Below are 11,496 nucleotides of genomic sequence, written 5' to 3' on the forward strand. Positions count from 1 at the left end.
GGTGAATTGTCCATTTTCTTTTAAAGAAATGAGTTGCTTTTTTTGTACTAAGTGTTCACTGTCAAAATATAGCTTTGCATAGTTGGCTACATGTTGCTGCTTCCTATTAGGAGCCCTGTAGGGAAGCCACTGCTTTTGGCCCTTTAAGGAAAATTTAAACTCAAAAGGCAGCTACCACTCACCATGCTAGTGTGTTTGCTGCTGTTGATCTGCTGGTTTTATACAGAGCTGGATTCTGCTATGGTATTCTTTTTAACCCTTAACATTCTGTTGCAACCTGAGAATCAACAATGGCTTGCTTGGTGTATGGGGCATGACAAGTGTTGCAGTGACAAACAATGAGATATGATCATATTGGAAGCAAATATACCGAGATATTTTGTATTCTTTTGTTAAGAATACAAAATACCTTGCAAATCTTAAGACAGTGCTCAGAGTTAGATGAGTTTAACAAAAACCCTAAACCCCACAAAATATTAAAGTAAGCAGTATAGCTTGCTTAACTGCCAAATAACACGTTTTTTTCTCTTGTTCTTTAAATCCCCGGATGATTGGTGACCTCTGGGCTCACTGTACCATATGTTCAGAGGTGTAGCAAGCTCCTTCAGTGCCCAAGGCAGGTGTAGGGGGTGGGGGAGAGATTATGCAGACCACTGTAGAAGAGGACAGAGTCTTATCTGTTCCTGATCTCTGCTCTTATATGGCATTTGCTACTGCTGTAGCAGTGTGGTCTTCAGTTGCTGGCAGTGGGAGTGCAGACTATACAGCAGCTGAAGCAGTCCCAGGGTGCCCTGTTTACTCGCCTTCCCTAACCAGGCATGCCACTGGGTGCAGGACTGTGCCTGCTGTGGCAAAGGTTCCCCCGGAAGTGGGGTGGGTGTCATTCCACTTGCCCCCAAATTCATTCCTTGGTGAGGGGCTGCACCTACCTGTCTCGTAATGGCTAGGCAGAGCAGAGCTATTCTGATGGTAGCAAAGATGCCTGGTGGGTTTGGGGGGCATTTGATAACCTGTCAAAGATGCCATCCCCCCCCGACCTGTCTCCACCCTGGGGCTGCTGCCCCATTTGCAGCCCTGCAGATGCACTACTGAATATATTCTAAAAAGGATGCCTTTTAGAGCTATGATAATTGATCAAGATTAAAGCATAGATTTGTTTATTCAGCATCTCATTACATAGTTACTTGTGAAGGAAAATACTGCTCCCAGACATGTTCCCAGATTTAATGCAGCTTTAATCAATCCAGATATTTTTATTTTAAGTAAACATAGACAGAACCCATCCAGCATTTTTAATGTTAATGAAAAATATGCGCAACCTGTGCCATGTGATGCAAAATAAAATGTAAAGAGTGTTCAGTTATTTTCTTTTTATAATTCTCAGTTGTGATCTACTACTCTGTCTTTTCTAATGGAAGCAGTTGTGTTGCAGAATAAATGGATGCTTTCAGCATATATCTCAAGAGAAAAATGTTGGGGCTGCTTGGGTCTTGAATGGGTTTGTTTGGGTATTATGGGTCTGTAATATACTTATCACAATTAATAGATCAAAAGCACTCAGTATGACAGAACAAAGGGTCTTAAAGAAATGCTAATCCAATTTGGAATAAATTTGTATCCCCATGGAAGTCTAATAATGTTGGTGAATTACTCCCAACCCATAAATCAAATAGCTAATAAATAGGCAGTGCATGACAGATAATACCTACCAATGTAAGCTATGAGAATTGTTAATGTAATGCGTTTCATTTTTTCCAAGCAATTTAATTATTTTCTTTTGCTTTCTTTCTCTGAACGGAAGGTTCTAATAGAAAAGGATTGGATTACAGTGGGCCATAAGTTCTCACACAGGTAAAAGCAGATGACATTTTGGTTACTAATAAGGAGAAGGTTTGAAGGCAGATTGTAGCTTTCATGTGTTTAGAGTGATATTAAGTATGAAATATTAAGGTTTTAAGCAGATGTTTTGCCTGTTGTATGCAAAACTGTTTGCCTTGTATACTGATAGGAGTTAAGAAAAAACCCTAACAAATGTTTTCAAAGTATTTACAACGTGTAAAACATTCATTTTGGCCCATAAGATAAGTATTAAACAAACTATGCTCAGAGCATAAGGATCATCAAGTAGAGAGAATAACATTTTCGGTACATTTATGGAATGGAAGTCAAACTGGTGTTTTCTTAACAAGTGCAGAGCACAGAGGCTTACTGGAACCAAACTAATGATAGGAGGAAATGGTGCAAGCTGTTTTATAATAGTAAATGATGGTGAACTGGTGCTCTGTACTGAGTTGAATTTTATTTCCTAATGATAACTTAAGTGTGCAAATAACTCCTATTTCTACTTAAAGTCAGTTAACCTTTTTTCTTAGAAACCACACCCTGGAAATAAAACCCATGTAGCGATACTCATAGTGTTTTCTTCAAAGTGATCCAAGGATGAACTTTAGCCCAAACAACCTAATTCTAAAGTCATTATTTCTGCTTCAGAAAGGACCATTTTCACCCTTTTTTTGGCCTTGAAGACCAAAAAAGTAAATTTGTTTTTCCCAATGTAAAGGAAAAGCTGTTCGAAACTTTGTTAAGCTCTTACGAAAGACTGACTTTTCACCACTGCCTATGGAAATAGTTTTTCTAGTGGTGGTCTGTGCCTAATACTTCCAAGGAAGGTTTATGTCTCCCTTGTAATTTGTCCATCATGTGTACAGGAGCAAAACCAATCTGCCTTGCAGTCTAGTTGAAATGGCAGGTGTGTTGGCTGGGATTGTGTCTTCTGGATCAGTTTTTTCTTTTAAGGAACCTTGTTGCTCTCCTTTTACTTAAGGAAAAAATGGTACTGAGCAATTCAGGTACTCTGAGCAAGTCTGCAAAGCCACAGTTTTGTTTTGTTTGTGTGGATTTTAAAGTAGTGTTACTTTGCAAACACCGGATTTCCCTCCCCTCCCCCCGCCCCATGTTTTTTTTTCAGGTTTTTCCAGCTTCTTCCTTTCCCTTCCTCTCCCCACATTACCAAAAACTGTCAGGCAACAGAAGGTTTGACTGACTTCACACCTGAATTTTTGATAGAGTAGCTTTGAAGCTAAATTCATGCATTTACAAGACTCTCTGGCTTAGTGAAAGCATCTGTATCAAATATCCATGTTGGTAGATCTGTCCTGCAGTTGCTTAGATAGGTCGCCTGTTGCTCACTTTCAAGCAAGTATTCAACTGCTTGTGAGGGATGTATATTTGTAGTGTCACAAGAACAAAGAATAGTTTATTTCACAGTAACTGGGATGTAGTGGTCTCCTGGATTTCATGACCTACTTCCCTTCCTTTCTGCTATATATTCTTTTTCCTCTGGAATTTAGTTTTGTCAAGGGATGGTTTGTTCCACCCTTTTATGCCTGGATGTAGGATGAAGAGGGTATTAAGGCATGTGGGACTTTGATGCTGCCCTGACAGGCCCAGCTGGCCAAAAGTACTGTTCACATAGGATTTGTTTTAAGATTTGATCAATATGAGCAATATGTCTTGAGGAACCACAGTTCCTATAGGGTAAATAACTATCTTTACTATCTGTAGAATTGTCTTTTGGTTATGACAAAAGTGTAGAGCAGTGTACCTTAAAATCATTTTATAGTTTTTAAAAATTATTATTATTTATTATTAATGGTGGTGATGGTATTGCTGTTTTTGCTGACTGCTTGTAGGATGCAGCCTTGTAGCTTTCTTTCTAACTCTTTTCAGGTGTGGCCATCTGGATGGTGACCCCAAAGAAGTATCCCCTGTTTTCACTCAGTTCATGGAATGTGTCTGGCAACTCATGCAACAGTTTCCCTGTGCATTTGAATTTAATGAGCGTTTCCTTCTTGAAATCCACGACCACGTCTACTCCTGCCAGTTTGGCAACTTTCTTGGGACCTGTCATAAGGAGCGTGAGGATCTGAAGTGAGTTAGCAGTTTATGGAGCAACAGTCTGTAGGCCTCTTCATACTGTCTTAAAACTAAACTGGAAAGATAACTACAGGTTGAGGGAAGCATTCTCTTGATATCCCATGTGTTTTGCAGTGTAAAAAAAGATGTACATGCATGCACAAGAAAACAAGGAAATATTCTCAAACGTAGGAGGAAAGTGTCTCTGAAATTCTCATGTTGTAAAAGAGCATCTGTTTAGGATTTGAAGTTGTCAATTTTAGATTTTACTTTTTCTAAATTATAGACTTCTTGGGGATTGGAGTATTATTTGTTTGTAAAGTTAATGAAAGGAACTTTGGAAATAGATAGCTGTCTTACCCAGTCCTAATAGAGTCTTGCATAGGGTAATTTAGAATTATGCTACTACAGTATTTAACTTTTTAAGTGATTTTTCTAATTGACAGAATCTTTGAGAAGACCCATTCCCTGTGGCCATACCTCTTACAGAAGAAGCAAGAGTTCAGGAATCCTCTCTATAAGGGATTTACAGTTTACAAGGAGCTTCAGCCAAACACACTACCTTTCAGTTTCCAGTAAGTAACTGGAGGAGGGAAGAATCAGGGACCGCTCTTGTATGGGTGTGGAGAAGGGCATCTCCCTCATATGCCCTTTATCCTGTTTGAGATGCTTTTTACCAATAAGTGCCTCATGCCTCAACTGTTACATGAAGCTAAGGATCGATAGATAGATATGAAATCAGTACAAGCATTGTTTTAAAACTATTTGTTCACAATCAAGCTTCTTAGTGTTATTGAAAAATGGGAATTAAAATATGCAAATTGACTCCCCCAAATTCCTTGTCACGCCAAGTTTGACAATAATACTAGAGAGAGAAGTAATTGTTAAATATAATGCTCCCTCCTCCCTCCCCCCCCCCCCTTTTAAGTTGGGGGTATGCATATCTTAAGCTAGACTAATGCACGCATTTTTGAGTGGCATTGATGCTTATAAGCATGCAGTGGTAGCAGTTAGAGTTGAAATAATTGTTGCATCTAGTGGACTTACCCTTATACTGTTTTGTATTTGCTTTCTTAGGGCGCTCCAGTTGGACTAGTCTATTTCATTTTAGGTTTATCAGTCACAAGTGCTTAATAGTGTTTGAGATCTATGGATGAAAAATGTGTTTTTAAGCGTTAAGTAAAGTACTTTGCAGGTCAAAGTACTTTACAACAGAGGGTACAGGCAGCAAAATATAAGGCTTGCAGATTAAGTGAAATTGCAAGAGCTCACAGTAAAAATCAGCTGAAGAACAAATGTTACTGGTTTCATCTGGGCCATATTTGGCACAGGGCAGGAATATTTAAATCCTTGATTTTTCACTGAATTCTTAAATTTAATGGAAACCTGTCTGTTACTAAAACATTTTATAAAACCTCAGTTGTGGACTTCTTCAATCTGGAGCTTTAACTAGTTGAAAATCTTTTCTCTTCATTTGAAGAATATATTGAATCTTGTTTGTTTGTTTTTATCCTGTCCAGCAGGTCTTCTAATTTTCTTTCTCTTGTTCTTGAGGTTCTGGTGTGGCATGTATAACCGCTTTGACAAAGGGATGCATCCAAAGCAATCTGTGTTAGACCACCTCCTGAGTTGCATGAGCCAGAAGATGAAACTGGAAGACAATGCAATAGAGCTGGAAAATGTAAGTTCTGCAGGTGATAACAAAAAAGAAAAAAAAAGAAAAAAGCCATGATGTCTCAGTAAATGTTCCTGAGATAGAAAGGAGAATCTTGAGAGGAGGAGTTGCTTCAGGAAGAAAACTGAATTCTCCCTCTCCCTCCTGGGGTTGACCCAAAACATTTACATTTTTCTCACATAAACACCGTGCCAAAGGACAGTTATTCACACAGCTCTAATATTTGGGTAATTAGTTTACTTTGGCATATATTTGGTTCCCCGAGAGCTGTTAGAAAGACTACGTCTTAGTGCAGGGGCAAAAGAGTACGTGGGTATTGCAGACTGGGTGGGGTGAGCCTATGTTGTCCAGAGGTTCCTGTTTAACAACAGAGTTGATGTAGATTGGTGAGACTATATGGGGGAAACCCGAATTGTTAATACTCATGCTTTAAATGAGTACAGAGTATTTGCAACTCAAGGGTAGCTAATTGATCTCTTCCAACCAGTAGTGCTGAAAGGAAAATTTTTAGTGTAAAATGTTTGTAATTTAATCAACTTCCCCAGAGATGGGGAGAAAGATCTATAGCACAACTTAAAGGGTGTAGATCTGTTGTTTGGCTTTTAAGAATTGTAGTTTCTCTTTTTCTCTCCCATCTCTCAAAAAGCGCAGTTGTGAATTTTCATTGCAATTGGACAAGTTTCTACTTACGATTTATTTTCGTATAACTACAACTGGGCATCTAAAAATAGATTGGTGTAAAGGAGTATTAAGTCCTTTGCTAGTGTAGCCTGAACTCTGGAAATTGGAGCTTTGTTTCACTAAACACATTTTTAAGAGGAAAAGTTACTGATATTTGTTTATAAATGTTGGGTGCAGATTATGCAGTGCTGTGCTCAAGATACTAGAATACAATATAACCACAGAGGCATTGACCAAGAAGATGCAGTGCTTGAAAAGTGGTTGGGATGGATAATGAGTACAAGGGCATTTATACCAGGACCATATCATTAGGGGGCCTTATCTTTTTGTTCATCATTTTCTCTGATTCCTTTCTCTTGCTACAGAAGCTGCCATTCTTAGATGGTCCCTTGCCAAATGAAGCATGCTCCTTATCTAAAATTGTGAATGTTACAGTTGAATCTTCAAAAACACCAATGCTCAATACTCCCCAGGATTATGAAGGTGAACCACCAGCTCTGTTGACCAATGGTACCACAGTTGGGGAACTTGATGTCACGTCCCAGGTGGACCAAAAAAACAAAGAGAATCTTGCTCATCACCAGGACCTTTCTGGCCTCAGTAACACTGCTGGCGTTATAGATTTGGAAACTGAGGAGAAGCTGCAGCCCCAGTGATCAGCTCTAGTAGCATGAACCATGGGAGTAAAGCCTGCAAGATCTGTGCCCTACTGGGAATTTAGCCTTCTCAGCCATTTACAGTTAAATGTGAACGTGTATGTTTGGAGGGGCTGTTTGTGAATTGTGAGAGTGGCCTAGAAAAGAGATTTTGCCTTCAGCTTGGCTGCATTAGCACAGGTTAGTCTATAAATGTGCATGTAGAGCTGCCCCAAAGACAAGAAAGCTATCTCAATTTACATAGTAAACCTCATTTTTCAGTGGAAATATGGCCCCCTCTCCCACTCTTAGAGATGACCTTCCATTACTCCTAGTTCAGAGTTTAAAAGACGCTTTTGGTCATTTTGATATGGAGAGTTAAAAACCAAACTGTAATTAGAGCTGGAGAGACAAAATGTGGTGTTAAATGGAAGTGAAAGGCTGTAAATGCCATTTTGGTTCATCCTCAAACCTGAGTAAGCTAAAAAGGCTTTTCTTAGCTCTTCAAATATGCTCTGCATGGAATCCCACCCTGCTGCAGAGGCTGGTTATTTTTTGTTCCCTGTGCACATTTGTAAGGAGCTGTGCCTTGTATATGGAGACCATCTTAATGTCCAACCGTGGCAGTGTCATAATGTTTTATTCCTGTAATGTGTAGCAGTAGTATTTGGCGTCCTTTGTAGTTTTAAAAATACTGACTGGCTTTTGTATCTCTTGTTGCTGTCCACTTGCCCAAGAACTCAGATGGTTGTGTGAGTTGTCAGTCTTATGGCTGAAACCTTCCAAGAATACTTATTTCTCTATTCTCTAGCTAGTGTTTTTGAGTGATCAGATGGTGGTAAGTCCCAAGGAGTCTATAGAACATAAATTTAATATACTTTTTCCTACTCAAATCCTAGGAGTAAGAAACCAAAAAGAAAGGAAATAATTTAAATTATACTAGAGCTTCCTCTTCAGTTTTTATTTTGCCTAGAAAGGTTAATGGAGCAAGAGGTTGACTTAGCCACATTTAATTTTAAGATTTAAAGACATTCTCAAACCCATAAGTGAAACGATGATAGTAAATGCAATATATTTTGCTTAAAATTGAAAGCTAAAATGATTGCTTCACATCACATCTTGAGTGACAGTAGAGAATGTTTTATGTCTATTGCCCTGAACCTTAAAACATTCCTGCGGATCCTTTTGACACTGGCTTTTCTTTCAGGTCATGACAGGCAAACTCATTTTTCCCTCCTTTCAAAAACGTTCTGTTAATTTCAGTAAGAGAAGTAGGTGCTCAGCCTGAAATTGTATGTTCTTTCAGGATCATGCTCTTACTACACAAATATGTATGTGACAGTTTCTGATCTGACGAAGCCAGAGTTAAGACGTTTGTGCTAGTTCTTAATGGCTCATTTTAGTGCATTGTGTTCAAGCCGACAGAATTTTAAGGAGATTTTTGCCTTGGGTCATTGAAAATTGCACGGAAATGAACAACAGATCTCTGGCATTGGGCTTGTAGATTGAGATATGGACTCACTGTGCTGTTTGCCACATTACTTGTGTTCTTTGAAACTCACTTGAACTTTGAAAAAAAACGGGAAAAAGAAAGGGCTTGAAATAAGTAGATTTTATTGGAAGAGAACTTTCTGCTTGGCTCCTCAGAGGAAAAAGCCTGGAGCAGCTATTTCTCAGGCAGGATATTCTGTGTGATTTCCCTATATAGACATGCTTACTCTGTACTAAGAATGCTTTGTCCACTTTTCTGCTTTCACTGGTTCAAATGTTTGGGTTTCTATTAGATAGTGTCCTCTGATCTTAAAACCCATTTTTTTTAGAATTTTACAAAATCTAATAAAAACAGATAGAAATGGTTTCAGGTTTTCTTTAAAAAAAGAGTTCTACTGAGTATTGTAAAACAGAATGAACAGTCCTCATTCTTTTGCGCATAAGCTTGACTAAGATGGTTTCAGTGTTCAAGCTGAGCACTGAAGGGAGGGCAGAGGGGAGGAAAGGGGAGTAGTTAAACAACAAAAATATTGAGAAGTTGCCTCACTCTGGTTTTATGCTGATAATGCTCTTTTTGAGTATCTAACTTCCACTTAAGGTAGAAAAATATTCTCTCATTAAAGGGATTGAAGCATCTAGGCTACAAAGATGGATGTTGGAGAAGGGATAATATAGTTGCCTTTCTAGCAATCAGAAGACAAGCTGGTTTTTATGTTAGTGGATTTTTAAACTTTTTAAGCAAGCGGGGGTTTTGTTGGGTTTTTTTTAATATAGACTTTTAAACATAAAATTATTTCTATTCAGGATATAAGAGGGAGATAACTGCTTAGTATCTGAGTGATATCTAAATATGTTTTAATAAGTGCATCAAATAAAGCTACTAATAGTGAAAGGATCTGTTATGGAGAAAAAGTAGTGCTGTTACTTAAGTTGTGGTACACCAAAAAATACTGTGCCATTCAAATGATTGTGTGTTTAATGTTACAGTTTTAGGTTAATGGCTCTGTATAATGTATACATCTAAATTCATTACAGTTATAGAAAGGGATCCTGGATCTCAAGAGTTGCAAATCCATTCTTAACTCCATCTGTCATTAAAGAGAAAAGAAAGAGCTCTGTCAAACTCCTAAAATAACTAAATTTGTCTACAAGCCTTTTCTTCCTCATTCTGGCCACATCGTCATAAATTACCAGACATACAAGGGACCACACCTTCAATTATAATTCATTGGTCTGAGTTCATATAAGGCTTGAATATATCTTGAGATTTCCCTGGAAAAGTGTGATGTGGAGAGAAATTCTTTCCCTGCTCTTGCCGCACCCAAAAGTTTCACACACGCACTTTTTGCTATTTGAGGAGCAAGTAAAGCCCGGTGTTACTTTGTGTACTAGACTCTGTGCAGGTCATTTTGACATCAAGAACTTTTACATTGAAAAGGAGGCCAGTTAATGTGCTTTTCAGGACCAGTCATTTTGAACTTTCTCATTCTTGTGTGTGATCTTTAAGGAGAACTACGTACAGTCTTTAATTTTCACTCACTACTGATGGATTTAGACTTGCTGTTAATATTTATATAAGAATAGTTTGCAAAATGTTTATACCAATAATGTTACCTTGTCTTTGAAATCACCAGTAGATTTGTTTTAACACATATATGATAACTTTCCTGTTCACAGACTGATACAACACTTGGACATCTCCGCAAATCCATTGTATTCTTGAATCTTCCCTGGCATGTGGGCCTGGAAGGATTACTCTGAGTGCTGACAGTTGTGCTGGGCATTCAGTAATCTTGTTGCTTTTGACTTCAGTAATAAAACCATGCATGGCTGTAAACATTGAAATATAAAAGCTAAGGAAAAAAGGGTCCAAGACAACAGCTAAAGCTGCCACTTTAAATCCTTTAGGTTGTGTAAGTGTGCACAGCTGCAATATGTTTCAGACCTCATTTTGTGTTGGTCTGTTAAATAAGCAGCCCTGAGAAGGAGTCCCAAAACTTCTAAGGGAACTCTGCAGTTTTTGCTATCAAAAGACCAACTCATTCGATGCTGCTCATTTTTGAGGAGGAGAGGATTTTCTGTGTTTCAAGACCAAAAACAAAAAGCAGATCAAAGCACTGAGGCTTGTCATCCAGATTCTGATCAACTAGGATTGGCTTCCTGCTGTGTTTTTCCTGCCAGACTGTACAAATATGTGTTCAGTTTATAGTATAATGTCCTGCCTGCTGATAGTGGTGAACAATTTGAGTATTCAGCCAGTAATAACAGAAGGAAATCTAAAAACTGTTACTGAGCAATTGTCTAATACCACCATCTTCTAGGAGAAGAGTTACTTTAACTTCTAGTTTCCCCTAGTCGGTGACCTGAATGTTGTTAAGTCGGGAGTACAGTTCATGTGACAGGTTACTTTCCATTTTGATTTTCATAACTAGGCGGAAATGACATGTTAATGTAGACAGATTTTTTGTTTGTACAAACATCTGTCTGTTTTCTCTTCTGAAAGTTGTTTTTGTCTTCAATTAGCAGTGTTAATGGCTGCAAATATAATCTATCTTCCCCATCCTACAAAACTGGTATAATGTTACAATGCTTGTGCGTATCTGTGTAAAATGTATTTTATTTGATAAGGAAACTACTGTGTTAGAAGTTGGAGTGGAAGAGATGTTTATATGACTTTATTTTTTTTTTCATTTTTTAATATCAGCTTCATAATGCCGGAATTTTTAAATTATGCTTCACTTTGCAATTATTTTCCACAGTGAAAGTAGAGAGTCAGTGGTATCTTTTTTTATTGTTTGAGAGGATTAAGGGGAATGTTTAACTTGCTTATAGCTGCTGTAGTTTTCCATTGGCCCTTTTTTAGGGTAAGGAAACACTGTTTATTAAAAACCTTTATTTGTGTGTTTTGTCGCCATGGTGGCATTTCTGCTCTTAAGAAAATCCATCCATTTAAAGTGCTGAAATGAAGCATCTTCCTAGGAGGAAGATGGTGGTTAGGATACTTTCTGGTTTCACTATAAGGCCACCCTCAATGAGGTAGGAAAAAAGGTGGCTAGTAACTTGGTAGAAAAGTTGGGGGGGGGGGGGTGGGGGTCTACT

At 38.2% G+C, this 11,496-nt stretch overlaps 1 protein-coding gene across 1 annotated transcript in view; it reads left to right on the top strand.

Annotated features, from left to right (window-relative positions):
- MTMR8 (myotubularin related protein 8) overlaps window positions 1-11,306 on the top strand; it is a 32,594-nt gene extending 21,288 nt beyond the window's left edge. The window contains exons 10-14 of the mRNA XM_019521477.1: window positions 1,802-1,851; window positions 3,730-3,930; window positions 4,362-4,490; window positions 5,470-5,596; window positions 6,637-11,306. Coding sequence (XP_019377022.1) covers window positions 1,802-1,851; window positions 3,730-3,930; window positions 4,362-4,490; window positions 5,470-5,596; window positions 6,637-6,927 — 798 coding nt within the window. The 3' untranslated portion in view covers window positions 6,928-11,306. The remainder of the gene's footprint in view (window positions 1-1,801; window positions 1,852-3,729; window positions 3,931-4,361; window positions 4,491-5,469; window positions 5,597-6,636) is intronic.
- Window positions 11,307-11,496: the final 190 nt, after the last annotated feature.

The sequence above is a fragment of the Gavialis gangeticus genome, unplaced genomic scaffold, assembly GCF_001723915.1.
Source record: "Gavialis gangeticus isolate Ggan-Ray unplaced genomic scaffold, GavGan_comp1, whole genome shotgun sequence".
NCBI lineage: Eukaryota > Metazoa > Chordata > Crocodylia > Gavialidae > Gavialis > Gavialis gangeticus.